Genomic DNA, 27,709 nt, shown 5'->3' with positions numbered 1-27,709 from the left:
CCTTCGAGAGTTTTGCGTTTCACTCTCGCATTTAGAAGACAAGACTATTGCGCATCACCCCAAACGCCACGTCAGAATCACTTCTGGAGGATTGTCAGACGAGAACGCACATTTTACAAAAACAAAATACATTGATTTCGAATTTTCGTCTTCTAGAAATATATTTTTAAGTTACTTCCGGATGATAGTTAGAAGAGTTCATCCATTTTGCTTAAACAAAAAACCATGACTGTTGAATTTTTTTCATCTGGAAGTATACGTTTTAGTGACTTCTGAATGAGTGTTGGGTGAGAACACACATTTTACAATAACAAAATACATTGTTTCCTAATTTGTATCTTCTTGATTTGTATGTTTATGTCACTTCTGGAAGACAGTTTGAAGAGTGTTCACATTAATGTTGTATTTTATTCATCTGGAAGTGTGGATTGTAGTCACTTCTGGACGATTGACAGACGAGAGCACACATTTTAAAAAACAAAATACATTGATTTCTAGTTTTCGCCGTCTGGAAGTATACTTTTAGGCTACTTCCGGATGACAGTAAGAAGAGTAGCGTGAACGCGAAAAGAAATAAAAATAAATAATGCAGAAATTTTGCTAAGTTCAGTGATGTTTTGTGTTTTGTTCAGTCATGTTCAGTTTTAATTATTCATTGTAAAACTTAAATGAGTTATTGAATTTAATATTCATAGAAAAATAGTGTAATTAATATATTGTGAATCCTAAGTAATAAAAAACAATATGACAGTGTTGTGTTAAAAGTCAACTGTTAATAAACATTTGAGATGGTTTTGTTAATTGGTGAAGTTTATTAAATATATACCAAAAAGTAATTATCTTCAAGGATTATATAAATAAAATTAAAAAGTAAGTTGTCATATTTTACATTAAAATACTATTTTAGGAATAAGTTAAAATCTCTAAACGGCTTCCATTTCCATTACTTTTATACAAAGTCTAATATGTTTAATTAAAAATGTTTTATATTAAATTTCGTCTCTCTCTTAATTGGTTTAGGAGTTATAAGCATTTAAAGACTTTTTCAAGTTGTACGTTTCGGCTTTCATTTGATGAACATTGCATTTTTAACCTATTTAGATTTATTTGAGTTAAATCTTAACTTTCAATATTTTATAAACTTTTTGCGCGTTTAGGTCCTGTTTCTAGATTACGTATGATCACTTTGAGCTAAAATTTTATTTGTATTTCATTATCGTAACAAAAAAAAAAAAAAAAAAAAAACATTAAAATTTTACTTAAAGTATTTAAACGCTGGAATCATTATATTCAAATTAAACTACTGTTTTATACATAAACTAGCATACCCTGGGTGCTTCGCTACCCTAACTTAAATTAAATACATACAAAATTCCGTTTACTTTTATAGAAAATTAAAATTGATTAAAAATTTTTTTAATGTTTCAGTTTTATACGTTCAATATCACGCGATTAAATTCGCATTCAGTAAGAAGTTTTTTTTTTTAGTTTCATTCATTTAGCTTCCACATTATAGAAAATTTCGAAATTTTCATCTTTTGCTTGAGCCCCCATATGAATTAAATACAAAAATTCATATATCTGAGAAACTATTAGATCTAGAATCTTAAAATTTTACTTGAATAATTTTGATATTTATCTGAACATTTAGGGCCAATCTTTAGGTGAAAGATTAGCGATTAAATTAAAATTAATCCTCGAAAGATGTTTTTGAGTACTCAATTAGTTAATTTTGTTTGCAAGTTTAAGCGCCCAATGGAGGTGGTTTAACCTTAAGCACGAAATGCAAAAGTATAAACAGCTGATGCAAAAAAATTTATAAAATTTTTATAAATATAAACATTAATATGTTCTATTTATTGATTAGTATAAATTATGGACACTTCAAAATACATTTTTTTGTTTTTAATTTAAGTTTTCATTAATTTGCATATTAAATTTACAATTGTCTTCTTCTTTTTTATAAAATATGCATTGTTTTGATAACAAACAGTGACGTTTCCTGTTGTTTTGTATGGCAACACTGCGAAGTTTAATCTTGTACTCAAAAACATCAAAGGGGATTAACATAAGATTAAATTTATTTTTAGATTAACTAATCTGATTATTAATTGGCATTTGATTACCATCTCAAAAACCCGTTCTTAGAGTATAACGGGCGGACTTTCAATGGGAAACTTTGCACCTCCCATATGAATTAAATATATAATTTCGGGAAACTAATAAAACTTGATTCTTAAAATTTTGCACAAGTTATTTTAACATTCATCTGAACATTTTGGGGAAAAAGTGCGAGCTTTCATCTGGGGAGCTTGAAGCCCCCACTGAGAAACTATTAGAGCTAGAATCTTCAAATTTTACATGAAGAACTTTGACATTCATTTGGAAGAACATTTGGAGAATAACGGGCGGACTTTCAATGGGAGGCTTGGCACCACATATATGAATTAATTACAAAATTTCGTGTACCTTGGAAACTCTTATATTCTTCAAAATTTTCATAGATAGAAATTGGCGATAGATAGAAACAGGCGAACTAGCAATAACTTGCTTGACATCTCTCATATGTAACATATTGTAAATCTGGAAACTATTGTAGTTAGAATCTTCAAAATCGTTAAGTGGGTTTTTTATTTATACTTATTGCTTTTAGGGTAGCAAAGCACACTGGGTATAGCTAGTATATATTATAAATCTCTTTGTAAGTCTGTTCGTTTGTTTGTTCGTCAATCACGCCTAAGCGGCTGGACCGATTTTCTTCAAATTTGGAACATGGTTAGATCTATACTTGGAGAGTGTTATAGGCTATATATTTTTTTCAGAACTTGGACTAGGAGGGGACAAAAAGGGGGCAAAATGAGTACTCTTGATAGTAAATACTTGATTTGTCTATCCTTAAGCAAAATCATTTTCGATTAAACTACTTAATTTGTTAGAAATATAATTTAATAAAGTGCCGTTGCGAAAATTGGACCGGAAGGGGACAAAAAAATAGGCCAAATGGCGAAAATCTGACAAAATTAGTACTTTTGTGCTTTAAGAATGATTTTTTCTATTCTAAAGCCAAAATATTATGTTCATATATTTAGAACTCCCATCCTTAGGGAAAAAGCCGGTAAAAAAGGGAAATCTGTATTTGCTGCGTAAAGAGACTCAATAAATTCATATTTTCAGACAATTCAAACTACTGCAGTGAATAAATAAAACAAATAAATAAACAAGTAAAAATTTATAGTTGATCATGGCTGACGATATGATGCCCTACATCAGTGATTACGTTACAAATGTTGATTATTTTTTTAATAATAAAACATTTAAATTAATTTTTACTTTATATCAAAAATATTTTAACAATTTATTGACAAAAAAGGATTTTCTGAAAAAGGGTTATATGGGGGTAGGTGGTTAACAGGGGCCTATCCCTATAAATTTTGGTAAAGGTTTACATTAAAGTTATTTATGTAGAATATCGCCGTAATATTAGTGTTTATAAGTGAATTTTAACCATCAAGTCCTTTTATGAATGGGACATTATATGGGGGATGTGATCAAAAGAGGACCGATCATTGCGAAAATCAGCAGTGTCATTAAAACATATAAAAAACTTAGTTTTGCAGATTTTTGGTGTGATACAAGCACATTTAACATAGTTATGAGCTCAAAAGCCATATTCGGGGGTGCGATTGTATGGGGGCTATGTGAAATAATGGTCCGATTTTAATCATTTTCAATAGGATTCATCCTTAGAAGAGTATGTGCCAAATTCATCAAATTATCTTGCAAATTGCGAACTGTAGCTTGTGCATAATTTGAACCATTGAAACATTGTTAGATATATAGGTGTATGGTGTGATATACTATATTCTTTTCCAAAACTTGGATTAGAAGTGACAAGAAGGGGTATGTGGATGTAAAAGAGACAAAATTCCTACTTTTGGGAGTAAATACTAATTATTGTCTATACACTGAAAAAAATCCATGCCTAATATATACGAAATTGTACGAAATATTTTAGTATAATGCAAAATAAAAAAAATTAATTTACATAAATTGAAAACAGTGAATTTTTAATAAATATGGTAAAATATACGAAATATTAATTTATGCAAACATTTTTGTTAATTTTAAAATTATTTTTCTAATATTAGTTAAAAATTATTCTCCACACGAATTTTTAATTTTTTTTATGAAAATAATGCGTCAATTTTTTATATTATACTTTTTCTTAAATTTTATAAAAATGTTGTAGTTTTATCTAATGATAATATACTTAATATCATTATGTTTAATTTCGCTAAAATTTATGAAAAAATATTACGAAAGGTTTTCGTACTTTCGTAAAAATAGAAAAGGGTTTTATTAAGCAATATTTCGTATTATACACGAAATTTTTGTAAATATTACGAAAATAGAAGTTACGAAATTTTATAAGTTGAGCATGGATTATTTTCAGTGTGCTCAAGCAAAAACATTTCTGGTTAAGCTTTCTGAAATATGTATTATGTAGCAAAGTTCCTTTTCGAAATAGGAGAAAAGGCGAAAAAACAGGAAAAATTTGTACTTCTATGTTTTAGTCTGATTTTTTTCGTTCTTAAGTAAAAATATTTTAGACGATGAGTTTTTAGTTTCAGAGATATGTGTATTCGAAAGTCCACCCCAGAGGGAAAAACATATAAAAGAAATTCAAACTAAATGTGCAAAAACGGCTTATTATGCGTTCCTTTGCTACATTTTTTGTAGTTTTATGAAATTTGAGAAATATATATTTTTTTATTAATATTTTTCCGTAATCGGTCAAAATATGTGTTTTTGAAAAATGTTTTTGCAAAACATTATTAAAGAGGGAAAGGATCCTCTCTGACGTGATTTTCTTAATAAAAATAATGTTCTACAACATCGATTTCTGAAATGATACAAAATATATTAAACAAAATACAAAAATTTGAATAATTCAATGGAGAAAGAGGGTATGGGTAGTGTTTTTGGTACTGTGTTGGTATCTTTTATAAATATTGTTAAAATTCAATGAAATTTCTTTTATAGCTTTATAAGATCACAAAAAATTAGCTGGGAGTTTCTTTATAAGGAGACCTTCAGCATTTTTTGAAACATGAATAAGTTAGGGAAAAATTAGCACTTTATGCTTTAAGTCAAGAATTATTCTTTCTCCTAAGTTAAATATGTATATTATAGTTTTACCTAACTAGATAGTATTAGAATTATAATTTTGGGATCTTTTAGCTTTGTAAATTGGAAAAAAAATTTGTGAAGTAATCTCTTAGTGAGGAATAAAATGAGTAAACTTTTTTCATTTCGTAAATGCTATGTTATGTTATTTAAGTCAACGAAATTTTTATATTTCTAAATGTTGAAAAATTTCAGAAATTGTTCTATGGACATAAAGCACATTTTTTAGTTTACTCTAACGGGAGAATACTTAAGTATAATGTTATGAAACCATTTAAAACTCCGGGCAACGCCGGGTACGAAAATCTAGTATCTTATAAATCTCTTTGTAAGTCTGTTCGTTTGTTTGTTTGTTCGTCAATCACGCCTAAACGGCTAGACCGATTTTCTTGAAATTTGGAACATAGGTAGATCTATCATTGGAGGGCGTTATAGGCTATATCGTTTTTCAAAAACGGGGTAAATGGATGAAAAGCGGTCAAAACTAGTACTTTTAAGCATAAATACCAATTATTGTCTTTGCTTAAGCCAAAATATATTCCATTAAGCTTTTTAAAGTATCAGAAATATGACAAAAGGGGAAAAACGGGCAAAATTAGTACTTTTGTGCTTTGAGACTAATTTTTATCTGTTCTATATCAACTGCGCTTTTTATAGTATCGGAAATATGCATATTTTGGAAGCCCACCCAATGGGGGTAAAAACGGTTAAAAAAGGAATTCTATGTTTGCTGTATAAAATGTCCTAAAGACATCAAATCCTAATATATATTATAAATCTCTTTGGAAGTCTGTTCGTTTGTTTGTTTATTTGTTTGTCAATCACGCCTAAACGGCTAGATCGATGTTTGCTGTATAAAATTGCCAAAAGACATCAAATTTTAAATATTAATATTTTAATGAAGCAAGGGACTAACAAATATCATATTTTTGGGTTATTTAAATTTAACGAATAAAAAAGTATAATTATTTGTTATTTTTGGTACTTTTATGAAATTTCTTAAATATGCAATGATTTAAAAAATTATGTTTTTGCAAAGCATCTATTCAGTGGGTAAAAAAGGGAATTTTTTACTTTATTTAATAAATTTCCTATCTGACTTTAATTTTAAATATCGCTGTATGAAATCCTAATCCTAAAAACCTAATTCCTAATATATAATATAAATCTCTTTTAAGTCTGTTCGTTTGTTTGTTAATTTGTTTGTTTGTTCGTCATTCACGCCTAAACGGCTGGACCGATTTTCTAAAAATTTGTAACAAAGTTAGATCTATACTTGGCGGGCGTTATAGACAAAAAGGGAGAAAATGGGTGAAAACCGGCAAAATAAGTACTTTTGATAGTAAGTAATGAGTTTTTGCAAAACTTCATTAGAGAGGAAAATGGAGGAAGAAAGGGGAGATACATGATTTTTTTAATAAATGTTCTACAGGACTCATATTTTCAACATCAATTTCTGAAATGATACAAAATTTATTAAACAAAATACATAAATTTGGGTAATTCCATGGAGAAAAAGAGTATGGGGTAGTATTTTTGGAACTGTGTTGGTACCTTTTATAAATATTGTTCAATATTAATGAAATTTCATTTGTAGCTTTATAAGATCACAAAAAAATTATAATGAATTTCTTCATAAAGAGACCTTTAGCATTTTTTCAAACATGAAGAAGGAAGGGAAAGGGGAGAATACTTAAGTATAATGTTATGAAGCCACTTAAAACCCCGGGCAACGCCGGGTACAAAAATCTAGTATTATATACAATTCAAAAAATATAATTTGATGAATGAAAAAGTACCAAAAGTCCCTTTCAGTAGATTCTAGGGTGATCGATTATTCGACATTTTCAAAAAACCGGAGTTCGAATAGTTGACATTTAAAAAAAACCGGTTGATATTTTTCAAATTCAGAAAAAACCGGTTAACCGGTTTTTCATTATAAATAAAAAAATATATTTTAATTTGAAAAACTTAATGTTTATGTTTAAATTTGATTAATAAAACATGGACCGAAATGATTTTTAATAGTTTAAAAGATTATCGCTTGTATTTATAAAAAAATCTTATTTTGCTTTTAATGCACTCAATAGTTAAAGCACACTTTAGCCTTAAAAACCATTAATAAAATTATGATATTCATAAACAAATAATAAACGTATATTAACTATTGTGCTGATTTATGTTTAAGTTGGCAGCACTGTACAATATGGCTGTCATTTTATGTGTTAGTGTTGCGTACAATTAGGATAAAATATTCGTTGATTCGGTTTTCTTAATTTCATATTTTTGTTTATAATAGATTTTTGACAATAAAAACAAACTTTTAAGAAAAATAAATATATATATGGCTTTAATAAATGTCTATTTAGTTCAGATGTATAAATATAACATATAATTTCTAATTATTATTAAAAGTATCCGAATAACGGATATTTTGCGACAAAATATACATCACTATGACACATTTTCTTATTTTTACTTATTTTCCTTGTAATTTTTGATAAATTTTTGCAAATATTGATAAATTTCTTTGATATTTGACTAATTTTAATGCCGGCGAATATATTTTGCATTAGTATAACACTAATCAATATAATTTACATGGTTAATTACTTTATGGCATTATATTTAACCAACAAACTTTGAAAAAGCCAAAACAAATGATTTTGTTCATCATTTGGTTGACAGACGGGCATTTCCAAATTGCCTAAAAATAGTGCTGGACAATTGGAATATTGTCAAATATTCATGCATTAATCCAATAATGCCTAGATTTGAGTTTTTTCCTCAAAATATAATCGTTTAAAAATTTTCTGGGATTTTATTTACAAATTTGTAAACGTTAAAATTAGAATTTTTAGATTTTATTTTAAAATAAACCATAATTACTTTTCGCAATCAACCTAAAATTACCGGAAAAACTTTATCTGAGAAAAAAATTGTTAAAAATCAAGTTATTGTTGGCTTAAAGAAGGGTCGAGCCTACAATAAAATTCTTCTAATTGTCAATGGTTTATTGAAGGTGTTTTAAGCTATTTCACGTTTATAAATACGATTTTCCTGAATTTTGCCTAAAATTGTTTAATAAACCTAAAATAAGTTTTTATAAATACAGCCGTATAACTTTAGATCTAGTCGTCTGATTTACATTATTTCTTTAATATAAAAAAACTGGGACACTTCTCTTAAACATAAGGTACTATGTAATCCTATCTTATTTTAAAAGCCCTGTTTAGGAAATTTGCATAGGCATTCCAACACTTCCATAAAATTTCAGACGTAAATTAATTGGAATATAATCTTAAGATTGATAAAATTTTATCAAACAGTTATCAATTTTACAAATAAATTTTTTAATTAATTAGGAAAATCAAAAAAGTTTAACCAAAGGAACAAATATACGCTAGTTCCTCGACTCGAATATTTTTAAAATTTAGACGGACTGTATTATTATTTACTTAAAAATTTCATTTAAATAATCTTTGAATACAAAGCAAATAAAAGTATTCGAAACCGGTTTTTAAAAAGTGAAAAAACCGGGTTATTCGATATTCGAAAAATCAACATTAAGAAAAAACCGACACTGGTAAAGCAGAAAAAAACCGGTTTTAAAACCGGTTGAAAAATCGATTCGATCACCCCAGTAGATTCTCATTCACTAAGGTCCCTACATTTTAAATTTTATTTTCAATATCTATGTTCAATATCGCAAAAATATTAAAAAGTACCATCGGAAAAACGAAAAAGTACAAAAATCTCTCTCAATAAATTCTCATTTAATAACTACCGTGTGTTTCGATTAACCATTATAAAGAATCTAAAAGGTACCATTTGAAGAATAGAAAAGTACCAAATAGTTCCCACTTACAGAATATTATTCAGTCAAGACCATGTATGTTAAAATTAATGTTCTTAGCAAAGAATAATAAGAAGTTGGACTATGACATTGTTTTACAACAATAACATTTCCTTCTCTTCACAGACGAGTTCTGTGTAAAATCAACACATTTGTGAGAACTCAATTCGCTCACAATACTTCAAAACTTTTTCGCGAAAATACCGGGATAATAGGACTTGAACGACGTTTTTTCACAAACACATAACTATTTTTTAATTTTTTACACAATTTTATCGCATTTAACAATCCGAAATATTTTTCTTTTTCACAAACTAAAATAATATTTTTTTAATTTTTTTGACAATTAATTTTTGTGTGTTGAAATTAAAATTGACAAAACAAAGTTGTATATTTTGGTATTGAAAATGAAAAAATTATTTAAAATAAACTTATTTTTTTTTGCAAAAAAAGAGATTTTAAGTCCGAAAAATATATTTATTAAATGTTTACTGATTAGATGTGGGCAAAATAAATTAAAAAATCTGCGAATGTAGAAATTTAAATGTTATTTATTTTTCCTAAAATTTTTATGTACGATTTTATGCAAGTATGTATGTTTGGAAAGTGTGGTGAAAGTGGTTGGAGCTCCAATACTAATACAAAAATTCTACCAATACATACTTAGAGTTAGGTACCGAATGACAACTTCTTTACGTACCAACTGACAAGCCCCAATTTCTTGAATATTTTCATTTTTATTTCATCGATTTCTTAAATGTCGATTATTTGCAGAAATTGTAAAAAATGGATCTGACCGTTTAAACTTTGGTGGGATATGTATTGATCATAAGAGAATGCTATTTTTATTGCTTTCTAAAGTATAACAGTTAATTTCAATAAATACAAAAGTATGTATATTCAATATTAATTATAACATTATTTTTGTTTATTTCGTTGAAGGATTAATGCGTTCCAAAATATAACTCTTACAATTTGATGGATTGATCATAAAATTTATGAAGAACTACAAAAATATTTTAGAGTCCAACGTTTTACAATTTTTAGAAGTATACCAGTCAACAGTTGGAATATTAATACAGATTTCCTGAAAATTATCTATTATAAGGTAATAATTCTAAATTTTTGATACATATGTACACTCCCACTCTGTATGGAAAGCAAAAACGTGTTTTTGTTACCCCTCTCAAAATTTACCTTGCTTTGTTTTATGATGATTCCCAAAATATTTTAAGTCTAGCGATGACCGTTCGTGAGCTGGACCAAATTGAAAAAAGGTATTTTGGAATTATTTTTTTTTAATTTTTGTTTGTTTTGAAACAAAATATCCAATACGGTTTCTAAACCGTGAGCGTATGAGTAATTTTCTGAAGAGGACCTTTATATGCGTCAATTATGAACCGATACTCATAAAATTTTGTACATAGATTTCGTTTGTATAGAACCTGTTTATGCCAAATTTTAGCGCAACACTCGTATTTTAAATAAGGAAAACTTTTATTTTAATAACCAAAACTCTTTCCTGAAGGGAACCTTTTATAGGCTCTAGGGTCAGTTATAGACCAGTCCTCATTAAATTCGGAATGAAGAATTATGTTCCTAAGTATAAACTTTTTATGTCGATTTTCTTCGCTGTACTAGTAATTTTCTGAATATTCTTCATCACATTTTCTAAAGAGGATCTTATTGCAGACCTATCCTCATAACTTTTTGTAGACCGATTTCGGTTCATATAAAACTTGTTTACGTTGAATATCATCGATGTACTCGCACTTTTATGATTCGTATTTCATAACTCATATTTTTAAGCCAGTAATGATCGTTTAAGTAATTTTCTGAAGGGGACCTTATTATTTTGGCTCGCGAGGAACTTACATACTTGTATCACATTTTATCGCTATAATCGTATTTGTTAACCAGTATTGAGCGTTATAGTAATTTTCTGAAGGGCTTTGTATGGGTGGTAGGGTAAATTATGGACAGATCCTCCCTAAATTTGGTGGAGAGATTTTGGTTCGCATTAAACTAATGTGTGTCAAATTTCGTCACTACATTCATATTTTTAAGCCAGTAATGAGCATTATAGTCATTTGCAGAAGGGGACTTTATATAGAGGAAGGGTCATTTATGGGCCGATCCAAAAAAAATTGGTACAGAGGTTTTGGCTCGTAAGTAACTTACGTGTGTCGCATTTCATCGCTTTACTAGTATTTTTAAGAAAGTAATGAGCGTTAAAGCCATTTCCTGAAGTGGACTCAATAGGGGGAGTAGGGTCAATTATGGACCTATCCACATAAAAGTTGGCAAAGAGATTTTGGATCGCGAGGAACTTAATTGTGTATAATTTTATTGATATATTCGTATTTTTTATCCAGTAAAGAGCGTTAAAGCCATTTTCAGAAGGGAAAGGCTCATTTATGGGCCGATCCTAAAAAAAATAGGTGGAGAGGTTTTGGTTAGTAAGAAACTTACTTATACCGAATTTCATCGCTATACTCGCATTTTTCGGCCAGTAATGAGTGTTAAAGTCATTTTCAGAAGAAAATTGGTTAAAAGGTTTTGGTTCGTAAGAAACTTATACCGAATTTCATCGTCATGGAGGTCGACTTGTATGGGGGCTATCCAAAAAAGTGGACCGATATTGCCCATTTTCAATACCAAACAAACCTTACATTTAAATTTAGTTGAAAATGTTAAAATTTACTATTTTTTAATGTAACTTAGGCCCTTTTGGGTTTCAAAAAAACAAATTCTCAAGGGCGTAAGTTTCACAAAAAAGTAAAACAAAAACCGCACATTTTTCTTCAAATAATAATTTATCAATGAGAAATAAGCTTAACTTGAGAAAATGTTGAACATTTTTGGTTTATTTATCATTTTAGACGGTTTTTTGCTTCTCCTGAAAAATTTGTTCAATGTAACTTAGGGCTTTTTGGATTTCATATGACGATATATTACTTTTTTTAGATTAGTTAAATCAATTATTTTTTCTACTAATTTAATTTCAATTATTTCAATAAAAACTATAAAATTTCATTTTATTTAGATTTATTTTTATAATTTTATTTTGGTGAGTATGCAAATAGATGAAGAGAAAACTCATCTTCTAGAAGATAAAATAGGAACACTTCTAGATGATACAGTAGTCACTTCAAGAAGTCACACCTAGTCACATCTAGAAGAGTCTTTGGCAATACCTTACTTCTAAGAGTCATCCAGAATATCTTCCACGTTACTCTTAGACGTTCCCCAGCTCGGCATCAGTTCTTCCCGACTGGTGACAAGAATTATTATACTTCCGCAACATCGCTGACGAGCTTTTAGCACGCGGGTAACTTCCGCAATAGAAAATGTTTGTAGGGATAGGTTTTTTTCCGGGAGAGTTGGCCAAAGAATAATAAGAAATTGGGGCTTGTCAGTTGGTACCTAAAGGAGTTGTCATTCGGTGCGAAAAAGTTTTGAAGTGTTGTGAGAGAGACGGATTTTCACCAGTGTGTTGAATTCACACAAAACTCGTCTGTATGGAGAGGGATATGTTATTGTTGTAAAACAATGTCATAGTCCAACTTCTTATTATTCTTTGGTTTAATATTAATTTCCTTTTTTCACTGTAAAATAAAAAAAAATATATATATAAAATCTTTAATTTTTTTAATTTTTCAAAAATCGTCAGTTATAAGGAAAAAATCGTCAAATCATCACTTTTCTATTTTTGAAACGAAGAATCGTCAAATCTGGCAGCTATGCCGTAGAAGGCCAACTCCAAAGAATAATAAGAAGTTGGACTATGACATTATTTTACAACAATAACATATCCCTCTCCACACAGACGAGTTTTGTGTGTCTCTCACACAACACTTCAAATCTTTTTCGCGAAAATATGGAGATAATTTCAATTCTTCCACATATTCTTACACACACAACACATTTTTTAATTTTTTTGCGCATTTTTAAACTGTTTAATAGCCCGAAATAGTTTTATATATTTTTTTAATTTTTTGACAATTAATTTTTGAGGTATTTAAATAAAACTAGAAAAAACAAAACTTCGTTTTTATTTTAGTATTGAAAATTGTAAATAAATTTAAAATATACATAATATTTTGCAAATAGGGGAATAAACAAATTGAAAAATGTATTTATTAAATGTTTACAGATCAAATGTGCAATAATAAGATTAAAAAATCTGTGAAAGTATAAATTTAAATGTTTTATATTTTTCCAAAAATTTTTAAGTACGTTTTTATGCAACTATGTAGGTTTTGATTCAGTGGTGAAAGTGGTTGGAGCTACAATACTTGTACAAAAATTCTACCAATAAATTCTTAGAGTTAGGTACCGAATGACAACTCCTTTAGCATAGATAATACACATGGATTGCCAACTCAAGCTTTTCCAGGAAAAAAAGAGCTTTCTCTCTTCACACTTACCTGGTCTGTGTGAATTCAACACAAAGCTTCAACAACAAATATTCAATATTTCAGGTCCAAAATTCGCACAAAAAAACGATTCGGACACAATTTTTATAACACAAACACACATTATTTATTTTTCTACAATTGTTTTAATATATTTTCTTTATCGAAACCTTTTTAATTTTCAATTATTTGACATTTAATTTTTTGTTTTTCTAATTTCAAATTGATGATGCAGAGTAGCATTTCTCAGTAGTAAACAAATTTATGATAATCCAAGAAATTAAAGATTTTTACATTTTAACAAATATAGAATGCATTACAAATATTATCATTCTTTTATAAATGCAATCTACAATTTAAAATGTATTAATTTAAGAAAATGCAATAAAAACATTATATGTAATATTATTTCGAGCGATTTTATACAACTACGTGGGCATTACATGTGTTATGTTTTATACACTAACACTTCTAAAGAAAATCTTACTAATACATATTTAGAGTTAGGTTTTTTTGACAGCTGAAGTTAGGGTTTTTCCGGGAGAGTTGGGCTTCTACGGTAATATTCTATGTCCTTTAGGTACCAACTGACAAGTCCCAATTTCTTATTATTCTTTGTATTAAACTTGGAATTCACTAAAAATAGAATTTATATTAAACTAGAAATTAAATTCTAGAAGAGCTATTATAAAACATTTTAAGTTGAAAAAGTGTGTTTTGAGTTTTAAGCTCTCAAAGCTTAAACATATTTTACATCTAAATGTGTATGCTATGTACATTATTTCTTATAACTTTTGAAGAGATCGACAGATCTGAACCAAATTTTCACACTGTATAAGTTAAATCCAGTACAAACAAGTTTTGTAAAAGAACTAAATTTTACGAAGAAATCTCACCAAGTTTAATCTTTTTATATCTACCCAGCAAAAAATAGTGCTTCCTCAGAAGCAGATATGTGAGGCAGAGAGCAGTTGTTACTGCTTGCAATTGTTATGAAAGAATATATGATTTTTATATGGGATTCTTCTCGTAGAGGCTCTGCCTAAGGAATCCAAAATGTGCATATTTCATACTGTTGAAATTGCTCTGATTTCAGTGAATTAATATTATTTTTCAACACTGAACATTGATTTAAATTTAGAAAGATGCAAAAATTTGAGCTGTTGAGAAGCAAATTTCTACACCACAAATAATAATTGCTGAATATATGCCTTCTAAAATCTTTTTTGTAAGGCAATAATTTTAAGATGCAATAGAAGGAATTAAGATGTAGTAGTTATATTTATTGCTTCCAAATCAAGAATATTTTTTGCTGAGTAAGTACTTGTTTACAGAAAACTTTCAAAAATTTTACAAATAGTTTTTTTCTTAAAAAGATTAAAATATTCCTTGTGCACTAAATCAAGCAATATTGTGATGCATCAAACTTTGAGAATTTTAAGGAAAAAGATGAACAAGTTTCTATACCTAAAAACTTATGTGTACACTATGTTAATTTTAGCAGTATTTATGTTTGATATTTTTAAAAATGCCAGAACGTTGAAAACATTAAGAGAACATTAGAAAAGAATTATAATAAGAACTTTAGAAAAGAATTATAATTAATTAGAATTCAATAAACTTTGAGTTTTGAAGAATATTCGACAGTAATGAATATTCTTCAAAACTCAAAGTTTATTGAATTTTGAGCAATAATATTCCGTATTTTTCGAATTTTACATAAATATGTATTAATATTATAATTTTTTTATTATATTTCATCTTAAAATATTACAATATTTTTAATTTTTTATAAAAATTTTAAGATTTTCATATTCTCCGATTTTTTTGACGATTTCTGAAAACCAAAATGACGATTATTTAAAAATGTATCGGGAAATTGACGATTTTTTTCAAAAATATATCTGGCATCCCTGTTCTACGGTAATATTCTAGGCAAAGAATCAGGATGCACTAAGTAAGGTGAAATCCACAGATAACCAGATAAGAAACCATTGACAGCTGTCAAAAAAGTAAATTCGAACCATATGGTTTTGTTTACATTTTTTTTTAACATTTTTGAGTTCCGCCATTAGGTAAAATTTTAGAGCAAAAGAAAAAATAAAATGTATTAAAAAATCGATGAGTGTGTGAGATGTATGATTGTTTTCATCGCTCGTTTGAAAAAAAATAGCAAAAAATGAAAACATCCAAGAAATTGTATGTGAAGAAGAATTGCAAAAAAATAAGATTAAAAAGAAAACAATTATTTTATTAAATATTTGCTTAGATTCTAATTAAAAGTGTACTGGATTTGTTTTTTAATTATTCCTTAATGTTCTTTCATTATAAAACACTTTTCAATACACTATCAACACCACAAACAAATTTTTTGACTTGCATGTACAGTAAAACCCGTTTATTTGATTCAACGCATATTTTTTGAAGTTCGATATAAAAAAGGATAAATGTATAAAATTGTATTCATGGGACTAAATAGTAATTCGTTTTAACCAAGAATTCTTTATAAAATATGTTTTTGTATCAAAATAGTTATCAAAATTCCGGTAATTAAGATGAGTTCGTAAAGAGCAAGAAAAAGTTATAAATGGGTTTGACTGTAATGCAATTTGTTTTTTATATTTGAAAAAAATTAAGTGTAAGGTGAAGAGAGATGGAAATATATCTTTATATATTTGTCCCTCTTTTAAATCTCCCGTGGTTCATTTTACATTTTCTTTTGTTGATTTTTCGTAAAATTTTTTTTGTTTGCCTCCGCCATATAGCTAAAATCAGCTGATTCCAGTCTATGAGTAGTCTATGGTGAAATCGTTAAGACAGCTGATTTTTATTTTTTTATTAAAAAAGTGCTTGGGTTGTGTCAAAATAAATTTATTTATTTTTATTCTAAAAAAACGCTCTCACCTTACTTATTACATCATGGCAAAGAATAATAAGAAGTTGGACTATGACATTGTTTTACAACAATAACATATCCCTCTCCACACAGACGAGTTTTGTATGAATTCAACACACTGGTGAAAATCCGTCTCAGAACACTTCAACTTTTTTCGCGAAAATATGGAGATAATTTCACTTCTTTCACATTTTCTCACACACACAACACATTTTGTAATTTTTTGCGCATTTTTACACCGTTTAATAGCCCGAAATAGTTTTATATATTTTTTTTAATTTTTTGACAATTAATTTTTGAGGTATTTAAATAAAACTAGAAAAAACGAAGTTGTAAATTTTAGTATTGAAAATTGTAAATAAATTTAAAATATACATAATATTTTGCAAATAGGGGAATAAACAAATTGAAAAATGTATTTATTAAATGTTTACAGATCAAATGTGCAATAATAAGATTAAAAATCTGTGAAAGTATAAATTTAAATGTTTTATATTTTTCCAAAAATTTTTAAGTACGTTTTTATGCAACTATGTAGGTTTTGATTCAGTGGTGAAAGTGGTTGGAGCTACAATACTTGTACAAAAATTCTACCAATACATTCTTAGAGTTAGGTACCGAATGACAACTCCTTTAGGTACCAACTGACAAGCCCTAATTTCTTATTATTTTTTGATTCTAGGCTTAAACCAAAGAATAATAAGAAGTTGGACTATGACATTGTTTTACAACAATAACATATCCTTCTCTTCACAGACGAGTTCTGTGTAAATTCAACACACTTGTGAGAACTCAATTCTCTCACAATACTTCAAAACTTTTTCCCGAAAATACCGGGATTATAGGACTTGAACGACGTTTTTTCACAAACACATAACTATTTTTTACACAATTTTATCGCATTTAACAATCCGAAATATTTTTATTTTTCACAAACTAAAAAAATATTATTTTAATTTTTTTGACAGTTAATTTTTGTGTGTTGAAATTAAAATTGATAAAACAAAGTTGTACATTTTGATATTGAAAATGAAAAAATGATTTAAAATAAACTTATTTTTTTGCAAAAAAAAGAGATTTTAAGTCCGAAAAAAATATTTATTAAATGTTTACTGATTAGATGTGAGCAAAATAAATTAAAAAATCTGCGAATGTAGAAATTTAAATGTTATTTATTTTTCCTAAAATTTTTATGTACGATTTTATGCAAGTATGTATGTTTGAAAAGTGTGGTGAAAGTGGTTGGAGCTCCAATACTAATACAAAAATTCTACCAATACATACTTAGAGTTAGGTACCGAATGACAACTCCTTTACGTACCAACTGACAAGCCCCAATTTCTTTATATTCTTTGGCTTAAACATTTTTCAAAATTTGATTTAAAAAAAAAAAAAAAAAAAAAAAATTTCTAATTTTTTACTAAAAAAAAATTCGCTACAAATTCAATTGCTAACCGAGGTCTTAACTATTGTTTATTTCAGCTTTTGTTTCTCAAAAATTTTTAATGAATTATTGAAAAATAAGTAAAAAACTTAATGTTTCCTACATATGTACAATGTTATATGTACTATTTTTGAATTTCTCTTATTCTGAATGAAAATTAATTACAAAATTGTTATCAGTTATGAAATATTTTTTGGTTACAAATTTAATTTTTACTTTGACAAACATTACAACGTGATACAATTTTACAGTTTTTTTATTGGACCTGAACGAGTCCATATACACATGATACTAGAGGTCATTTAAAGTGAAACTGCGTTTTCAGTTTTTCATTTTGTGATCTTTTCTCCTTTTAAAGGATGTCCTCTGAAAATTTCATCCTTTTATATCCTTTGGAATTTCTTATATATTTTCTTTTTTTCTTAAAAAAATATATGTATGTTGAAACCTTAGAGGTCATTTTAATAAATTTTAATATCCTTACAAGGTTAAAGTCCTTTATAAAGGAGAAAAGATCACAAATTGAAAAACTGAAAACGCAGTTTCACTTCAAATGACCTCTAGTATCATGTATATATGGTCTCGTTCAGGTCCAATAATTGCTGTCGCACGGTGTTATATTTTCATAAAATCTAAACCCTTAAATTTGTTTAGTCGTACACATTTCTGTGGTAAAAAGGCAAAAGTAGAAAGTTTTTTTGTAATTTTCAGGAGAACGATTTAAAGTTTTAAATTCCAATACAACAATAAAAAACGTTTGAAACTTAAAGTACAAAAAAAAAACAGAAACTAATTCAACTTCCTATAACGGGCCCTGCGAAACAACTTAAAATCCCCTTACCAGTAAAAGACTTAAAACTTTTGTCTTTTTAAAGAAACACGTCTATTTATTACAAAGGTTTAAAAGAAACACAGCGGTATAGGAAAAAAAAAGAGGGTAATAATTCGTTAACTTCTAAACGGTTAATTCGATTTTAATGAAATTTGGTATGCACAAAGAGGTGTTGGCGAGTTTAGGTTTTGAATTTGGACCTTATAGGCCAACCAGGGGCCCGGCGGGGGGTCCTCAAATTAGGACACCTCGGCTATGTTTAATTTTTAAAACGATCCTATTTCTTCATTTGAGTTCCGATTTAAAAAATTTCGTATATAGAATCTCCTCATCGTAGCAGTAAATTATCTCTTATAGTTTAGGAGATATTCGCATTTGAAAATTAAAATTTTAAAATTTTTACCGTCCTTACTTTAGTTTTTTGATAATAGCGGGTCCAAATATTCCCGATTTTCGCCATTTTTTTTATTCGCTTAACAACAAGTTTATATATCAAGCAGTGAAAGAATTATGTAAAAATCATGACTGAGTCCAAAGTTATAGGCATTTTAATTTAAAAAATTAAAAAAGGCGATTTTTTGCCATTTTTTTGGGAAAAAAGTATCTTTTTCTTTTTAAGTTATCTAAAAAGTTTCTAAGAAGATGTATATAGAATTTATACTTTTTGGAAAGCTGACTTTACATAAACTACGATAAATGAAACAAAACCTAAAAATTTTTGATACCGAGGGGACTAGGTCCATCCAAAAAACCCTATTTTTTATGGAAAATTCAATTTTGAGCAAAAATTCTCAAATCGCATAGTCGATATCAAATTATAGCTACGACGACATTTTTTATAGTGCTCGATGAGGAGATTCTATATACGAAATTTTTTTAAATCGGAACTCAAATGAAGAATAGGATCGTTTTAAAAATTTAACATAGCCGAGGTGTCCTAATTTGAGGACCCCCCCGCCGGGCTCCTGGTTGGCCTATAAGGTCCAAATTCAAAACCTAAACTCGACAACACCTCCTCTTTGTGCATACCAAATTTCATTAATATCGGATTAACCGTTTAGAAGTTACCGAATTATTTCCCTCTTTTTTTTCCTATACCACTGTGCGAAAGTCGTTTTGTTAATATGAAAAACTATTTTTCAATGAAATATTCAATTATGACAATCAATTCAAAGTAAAAAAATTTGAGAATCAGGATAAGGCTACTAAGTATAAAATATATTTAAAATAAAATAATAAAGTTATTGAATAATAAACAAGTGTTTCTCATAAACATACGTTTATCCGACACATTTCTTTCGTACTCACTTAAAATTTCCCGTAATTGTTTAACCGAATCGATTTTATGAGTAGCGATAGCAACTTGAATTTCGCGATTCTGTAGTCCTTCCCGAATATATTTAACGATTGCTTTTTCACTCAACTTGTATCGTTTACCGAGCGCGCAAATTCTAAAACAATAATCCGTTACTTTTTCATCACTTTTCCGAACGGCACTTATCATTTTAAAATGAATTTCTGCTTCATCTTGTGTCGCTACAAATTCTCTTTTTAACACTCTGGAAAAATCATTCTATTTGGAATGAAGAACTTGAAGAGAATCTAACCATAAACGAGCGGCGCCTTTCATTTTACTGTACACCGCAAAAAGTAAACACTTTTCTTCCCATCGATATGCCTGTATTGCACTATCTACACGTTCCACACGTTCGAGCAGAATAATTTGCATTTTGACGTGAGCTTGGGTATTCGTTAGAAATTGTATTGACATGTTGACGTTGCATATTAGCTACATGTTGAACAAGTTCTGCCTTTGAACCTGATGTTGGTAATTCACGTTCGCGTAATAGCTGTTTTAGCTCATCCACTTTCAATGTTGAAAGTTTTTTCATTTTGGAAACGTTAGGTAAAAATTCGTTGTTAATAAAATATCCGTTCAGATTCCACTTCTCACCTAAAAGACTTAAAACTTTTGTCTTTTTAAAGAAACACGTCTATTTATTACAAAAAAATTGAGAATCAGGATAATACCCCATTTACACATACACGAAATCTAGTAGATTTCATTTAAAATCTTTTTCAAAATCTAGTCCGTTTACACTTACTATTCTTGACATTTAAGAAGATTTCATTTTTTCTAATATTACTTGAAAAAGTGTGTGATATGAAAAATAAGAAGGAAAAATGGAATATTTATCAAAATTCCATTTAAAATAAAAAAAATAGATATTTAAATATAACATTACCTTTTATTTTAGATTAACTTTTCATTCATGTTTTTCAATTTATAAAAATTTTGTCGACATTTTAATTTTTTTTGTTTGTTTTGTTTTCCTCTTTTTTCTTGTGTAGTGTCGTATTTTTTAGTATTATTTAGGAAAAAACAGAGTTGCATCACTAAAAACTATTAGATTTTGAGTAGATTTTAACGAAATCTAGTTACGAAGTAGATTTTGTTTTGTATGGGAAATCTAGTTAAAATCAAGTAGATTTGGCTCGAAATCTCATAAGTACTAGATTTCGTGTATGTGAAAATGGGGTATAAGGCTACTAAGTATAAAATACATTTAAAATAAAATAATAAAGTTATTGAATAATAAACAAGTGTTTCTCATACCAGTTTCGTATACTACTTCCTCCTAGCTTTCATCCTATGTGTTAGAATCTAATTCAGGTCTGTCCTAGGTGGCCCGCGATACATTTGGAACATAAACTGTGTAAATAAATTCGAACCTTTATAGCGTTCTACCTGAGAAACAACTAAAAGTCTTCTTTCCAGTTTTAGACACTACTCCATCCTAGCTTTCACCTTATGTCCTAAGATACACCCCTTATAGCGCCCTCCCTGAGACTAAATAAATATCCTCTTTCCAGTTTTGGGCACTACTCCGTCCTAGCTTTCACCTTATGTGTTAAGATCCGATTCAGGTCTGTCCCATGTGACCCGCAATATGGTTGGAACTTAAAGTACAAAAGAAAAATTAATTAAATTACACCCCTTATAGCACCCTCCCTGAGAAACAACTTAAAATCCTCTTTCCAGTTTTGTACGCTACTCCGTCCTAGCTCCGATTCAGGAAAGTCCGATGTGACCCGCAATAAGGTTGGAACTTAAAGTACAAAAGAAAAATTAATTAAATTCCACCCCTTATAGCGCCCTCCCTGAGAAACAACTTAAAATCCTCTTTCCAGTTTTGGACAGTACTTCGTCCTAGCTTTCACCTTATGTGTTAAGATCCCATTCAGGTCTGTCCCATGTGGCCCGCAATATGTTTGGAACTTAAAGTACAAAAGAAAAATTAATTAAATTCCACCCCTTATTGCGCCCTCCCTGAGATACAACTTAAAATACTCTTTCCAGTATTGGACACTACTCCGTCTTAGCTTTCACCCTATGTGCCAGAATCACGTTCAGGTCTGTCGTAGGTGACCCAAAATACGTTTAGAACCTAAAGTGCAAAAAATTTAGAAATAAATTCTATGCCCTTACTTACAATCCGCCCTGAGAAACAATTTAAAATTCCCTTTCCAGATATGGAGACTACTCCCTCCTAGCTTCCATCCGTTCAGGTGTGTCCTAGGTGGCCCACAACACGTTTAAAACTTAAAGTTCAAAAAAAATTAGAAATAATTTCCCCTACAGCGTCCGCCCTGGGAAACAACTTAAAATCTCCTCTCCAGATTTGGGAACTTCTCCCTACTAGCTTCCACCATATGTGTCAGAGTCCCATTCAGGTCTGTCCGAAATTAAATTTTAACGGGGAATGTGTTGAACGTATTTTAACAGCATGTGGAATGTAGTTAACAGATTAACACCGTCTCCAAGAAAATGGTATATAAGTTTAAACCAAAAAATGTCGCGAAAATTGCACTTTTTTGAAGCGAAAAATATTGACTTAAATAGAAGATAACTTTTTTGTGAGCTCGGTGTACCCTTTAAAGGGAATATAACTTAACTGTTTTAAAGCTTAATAATAAAAAGACTCGAGCATAAAAATAATTAAAATTTTTAAGGAGGTTCCATACTTTTGTGTCCTCAAAATCGAAATTTTTATGACTCCATATTTCCCGATCCAAAGATTTTAAGTGAAAAGAAACTTTGAATGAGCAGGTGGCTCTATTTTAAGGAACATCACTGTATATGAGTTCAATCGCATTTCTTGGAATAGAAATGGTTAAGTAACTGTACGTGTAAAATAAATGAGTATAAGAAGGTACCACTAATAGTAGATTATTTTTTTTCGGAAAATTAGACCTAAAAACGTAAATAATAGAAATATTTTACTTTTTGCTGGTAAATAATAATGGATCACTTGTATACTTATTTTGAATAATAATAACAAATATTAAAGGAAATATTACTACTATCTGATTGGATTTTTTTTTAGCCACTGACATTCCTTGTTCTCTTTCCAAGTGGATTCATTTTCATCGTATATTTCTTTCTTCCAGATCGGTACACGTTTCTTAAGTTCATCTATTGCAACCCCGACTGCGTCCAATGATGTTTTACGATGTGGTGAAGAAATAGCAATCACGACACTGGCCTCTCGAACTTCTACTAAACCCAAACGGTGGCATATTGCGATATTTACTATGTCTGGCCATTGACGCCTAAGCTCCTTACAAATAAGTTCAATTTGTTTAATAGCCATTGGTTCGTAGGCTTCATACTCCAATGAACATACCTGTAAGCAGTCCAGATATTATGCAAGGTGTAAAATGTACTACTACAAAAACGCTCCTACCCTTTTTCCCTCAAAACAATCACGGGTCGTACCGACAAATAATGATATTGCTCCACAAGATTTAGCGGATACGGTGTCACTAATTTCACCAACATTTAAAATATCGCGGGTAAGTATCAAATGATTCATTATATTCCGATCTATCGCAATCCCACAAATTTTTAGTTATGTATATATTATCCACCACTTATCGGTGGTATGATAGCAATTTCGTCACCTTCGTTTAATTGTAGTTCTGAATGCAAATCTTCACAGTAGCTTTCGTTAATAGCTAGAATTAAACTTTCTCTAATCACTTCCAAGTTAAAGTCTTTACAAATTTTAAGCAAAAGATCGGATGCAACAATTTTTGGAGAACTTAATTCATAATTCACTTCGTTTAGTCCGGACAGTTCACGTGTTTTAGCAAAAAAAAGTACTCGGACATTCACGGCTGTCGAGCGAGTGTTCATTTTAATCACAGATATAACATTTTAATCTTCTAAATATTCTGACGACGATAAATCATATTTACACAAATTTAACCGACCTTACTCCAGAGCCCTGCGCCGACAAATATTAACGACGGCGGCGACTGACACTAAATATGTCGGCGGCGGCTTAAAATCGAATGTAAGCCGGCAAGTTTTCAACTACGTTTAGTTTTTAAATTTTCAACGATTTTAAATAAAAACGGAATCCGAGAGATCAGAAAGTGGGATTTTAGAAACAAATATATTGTTTATAAAAACAAAACAGAGCAAGCTCAAAAGTTGTGTGAGAAATTATGCAGGGATGAATAAAAAATTCTTAAAAATTAAAAACAAATCCTTTCTCCAAGTTTTACGAGGATATGCCGATATTTAACCCTATCCTCCATATAAAACATGTTGCAGAAAATCAGTTTCTAAAAAATTTTGCATTAAGAAAATTATCAATAACGTAATAATAACGTATTTACTAGCTATACCCAGTTGTGCTACCCTAAAAGCAATATAAATAAGAAACCCACTTAACGATTTTGATGATTCTAACTACAATGGTTTTCCAGATATACAATTTGTTACATATGGGAGATTCCACGCAAATTATTGCAATTTCTCTAAATGTTCTTCAGTAAAATTTGAAGATTCTAGCTCTAATAGTTTCTCAGATATACGAATTTTTCTTTTTAATTCATATGGGAGCTCCAAGCCCCCCAGATGAAAGTCCGCCCTTTATTCACCAAAATGTTCAGATGAATATTAAAGTTCTTCGTGCAAAATTTGAAGAATTTTGTTCTATTAGTTTCCCAGATAAACGAATTTTTGTATTTAATTCATATTTGAGGTTCCGCTCCCCTCATTGGTAGTCCCCCAATTTATTACCCAAAATGTTTACATGGATGTTAATGTTCTTTCAAAAGAGATTAAAAAATATTCCAAAATTTTCAGTTTGAAAACATTATTAGAGTGTATGAAAACTCGCAACTCTAAAAGCAGACTATTCCCATTTTAGCGGTAATTTCTTTATGATTAAAATAAGTAGGTTAGGTTAGGTTGATAGGAGGATGTATACTACATCAAATCCGAAGAAATACACCTAGGCCACTATCGGGCCTGTTGTGCGCTCCAATTCAGAAAAAAAAAAAAAAAAATTGTTCACTGAATGTATTATTTTTCCATGTTCAGAAACTCAGTTTCCTGGACGTAATTCCTAAGAATCTTCCAATCTGTGTTGGTTAAGAATGTTATTTCCGGAATAACATCACTTCCAAGATACTTGGATCTAACTTCGACGAATGCCTGACAATGGCAAAGAAAGTGCTCCAGAGTTTCACTGTCCTCTCCACATGCTCTACATTCGTCTGAATTCGCACGTCCAATTTTGTATAGATGTGCACGTAATCCTGTGTCCACTCAGAATACGTACCATCATACTAACCTCAGACTTGCTCATTTTGAGAAGATTTCTCGTCTTGCTCTCATCAGGGTCACCCCATAGAATCTTTGTGGTTCTACCCACCGTTTCATTATTCCAAGAGGCCTTATGGGATTCTCTCATCCATATTTTTAATTCAGCTTTTGTTGCGTCGAATGGTTTTGCGTTTGTCAGGTTAATTACATCGAGCTCCCTTCCCCTTAAAGCTATTACATTCGCCCTTTCGTTGCCGATTACTCCCGAGTGGCCTGGTACCCATATGATGTGAACCTTACCTCTGGGAGAGTATTCAGTTAAAGCTTTCTTACAATCCAATACGGTCTTAGATTTAATTCTATCACCTGATATCGCACAAATTGCCTTCTGGCTGTCGGTAAATATATTAAGCCCTGTGGGCGCCATATTTATTCTAATCCAATTTACACATTCCGTTATTGCTCGTACTTCTGCCTGGAAGCTTGTGTTATGATTAGGTAAACGGTGGTATATTTCTGTTTCTGGGTCTTCAATATAGAACCCCAGACCCACTTTGTCCCCTAATTTAGAGCCATCCGTGTAGCAACGGATTCCTACTGGTATTTGCTCTAATGTTCCGCTTGACCAAGACATTCTATCTGGGATTAGCGTTTCAAAGTTTCCGACATATTCAGTGTCTGGTATGCGATCAGGCACGTCCGATGAATGTGTATAACCTTCCAATGTGTCCAGTATACATTGATGACGTGTCCTATAACCGTTTTTGGCCAGTTCGCCTAAAGTAAAGAGCCGTTCGGCTGTAAGCGCCGCCTCATATCTTATATATGTTTCAATGGGTGGAATATCTAACAACGTTTCCAGAGCCTTGGTTGAAGTAGTACACATGGCACCACTTATACCCAAGCAGCATGTACGCTGAACTCCCTGTAGTAGTTTGATATTGCACTTTTTGTCTAAAGCAGTCCACCAGATTATTGAAGCATAAGCTAGAATTGGTCTAATTACACTTTTATAAAGCCAATTTGTCATAGTAGGACTAAGACCCCATTTCATATAGTTCTCCTACATATCGCCCAGCACCGATGTGCCTTGTTGATCCTATCCTCTATGTGGTGTCTCCATTTTAATTTCCGGTCGAGGATTACACCTAAGTACTTAACTTTGTCTGTCACTGGTATCTTCTTGCCCAGGAAGCAAGGTTCAGTATACGTAGAAATTTTTGTCTTTCTTGTGAAAAGACAGATTTCCGTTTTTGCCGGGTTCACATTTAGGCCTCTCGGTTGAGCCCAGCTCAAGGCCGTATTCAGAGCCTCCTCAGCTCTTCTACACAAGTAATTTGGATCCTTTCCCTTTAAAAGTATTACGACATCGTCTGCATAGCAGACAGGTCTAAGTCCTTTCTCGGTTAGGGTCCTTAGGAGGCTATTAATCGTGGTGACCCAGAGTAAAGGTGACAAAATGCCACCCTGTGGTATACCGCGAAATACCTTTTTCCTGATAGTTATATCGTACATCTCGCAGCTTATCCATCTGTTCCTTAGCATGTAGTTGATCCAGTTACGGAGCACCCGATCAACATAAAACTGGTCTAGGGATTGGATAAGGGTATCAGTGTGCACGTTATTGAAAGCGCCTTCGATGTCAATGCATACTGCCAGTGTATACAGTTTGCTATCGAAAGATTCACCTATGTAGTGGACAACTTCATTTAAAGCGGTTTCCACCGATCGTCCCTTTACATAAGCATGCTGCTTATATTTAAGGTCATTGTAAGATATGCTGCTTTTAACCATGATATCGACTATCCGTTCCAAGGTTTTAAGTAGGAAGGACGTAAGACTTATCGGTCGATAGGACTTAGGTGTCGCATAGCTAGGTTTCCCTGGTTTGGGTATAAATATTACCCTTGCATCCTGCCATTTAACTGGGGTATATGCCAATTTTAAGCATGCAGTGAATATCTGTGACAGATGTACGGAAACCAGTCCCGCCTCCATCTGCAAAAGTGCCGGAAAAATTCCATCCGGCCCTGCAGCTTTATAGGGAGCAAAGCTCTTGATTGCCCCTTTAACCATGTCAGTTGTAATAACTATTTCCGTGTTACCCTCCCCTTCCTCCAATATCGGTTCATCTATGTTATTCGATATACCGGGTGGGAAATGAGAATCCATTAGGAGTTTCATTGTCTCCTCCATATCCTCAAGCCTCCTGCCCGTGTCATCGATCATAGATTCCGGTTGGACATGAGTTTTGGATAGGAATTTTTTTATCTTCGATACGTCATTTACGCTATCTACCTGTTCACAGAAAAGTTTCTACATATTTATTTTTATGTTTCTATGTTTAATTTTATGGAAAACTCAAAAAGTACCAGTCGAAGTACGATAAAGTTCCCCTTTTATAGATTCTCATTTACTCCAGGCTCTAAGTGCATAATTTCATGTTTCTATGTT

General features: G+C 30.4%; 1 protein-coding gene across 4 annotated transcripts in view; it reads right to left on the bottom strand.

Annotated features, from left to right (window-relative positions):
* LOC119599874 (molybdopterin synthase catalytic subunit-like) overlaps positions 1-23,803 on the bottom strand; it is a 44,168-nt gene extending 20,365 nt beyond the window's left edge. Inside the window, exons 1-3 of one of the 4 annotated variants that reach the window (XR_005231101.1) lie at positions 23,382-23,803; positions 23,030-23,321; positions 19,942-20,602 (exon numbers count right to left, since the gene is read on the bottom strand). Coding sequence is in view for 3 of the 4 variants with exons in the window: in XM_037949795.1 (XP_037805723.1) it covers positions 13,988-14,097; positions 23,030-23,321; positions 23,382-23,510 (531 nt within the window). In the remaining variant the exon portion in view is untranslated. Of the gene's footprint in view, positions 1-13,972; positions 14,098-19,941; positions 20,603-23,029; positions 23,322-23,381 lie in introns of those variants that run through there. The other 3 variants (XM_037949795.1, XM_037949796.1, XM_037949793.1) reach the window with 3 other exon arrangements.
* Between the last annotated feature and the right edge of the window lie 3,906 nt (positions 23,804-27,709).

This window comes from Lucilia sericata, unplaced genomic scaffold, assembly GCF_015586225.1.
Source record: "Lucilia sericata isolate MDLA Ls3-8-SP2 unplaced genomic scaffold, ASM1558622v1 Contig000094F_arrow, whole genome shotgun sequence".
NCBI lineage: Eukaryota > Metazoa > Arthropoda > Insecta > Diptera > Calliphoridae > Lucilia > Lucilia sericata.
This window is presented reverse-complemented; position numbering and strand designations above follow the sequence as displayed.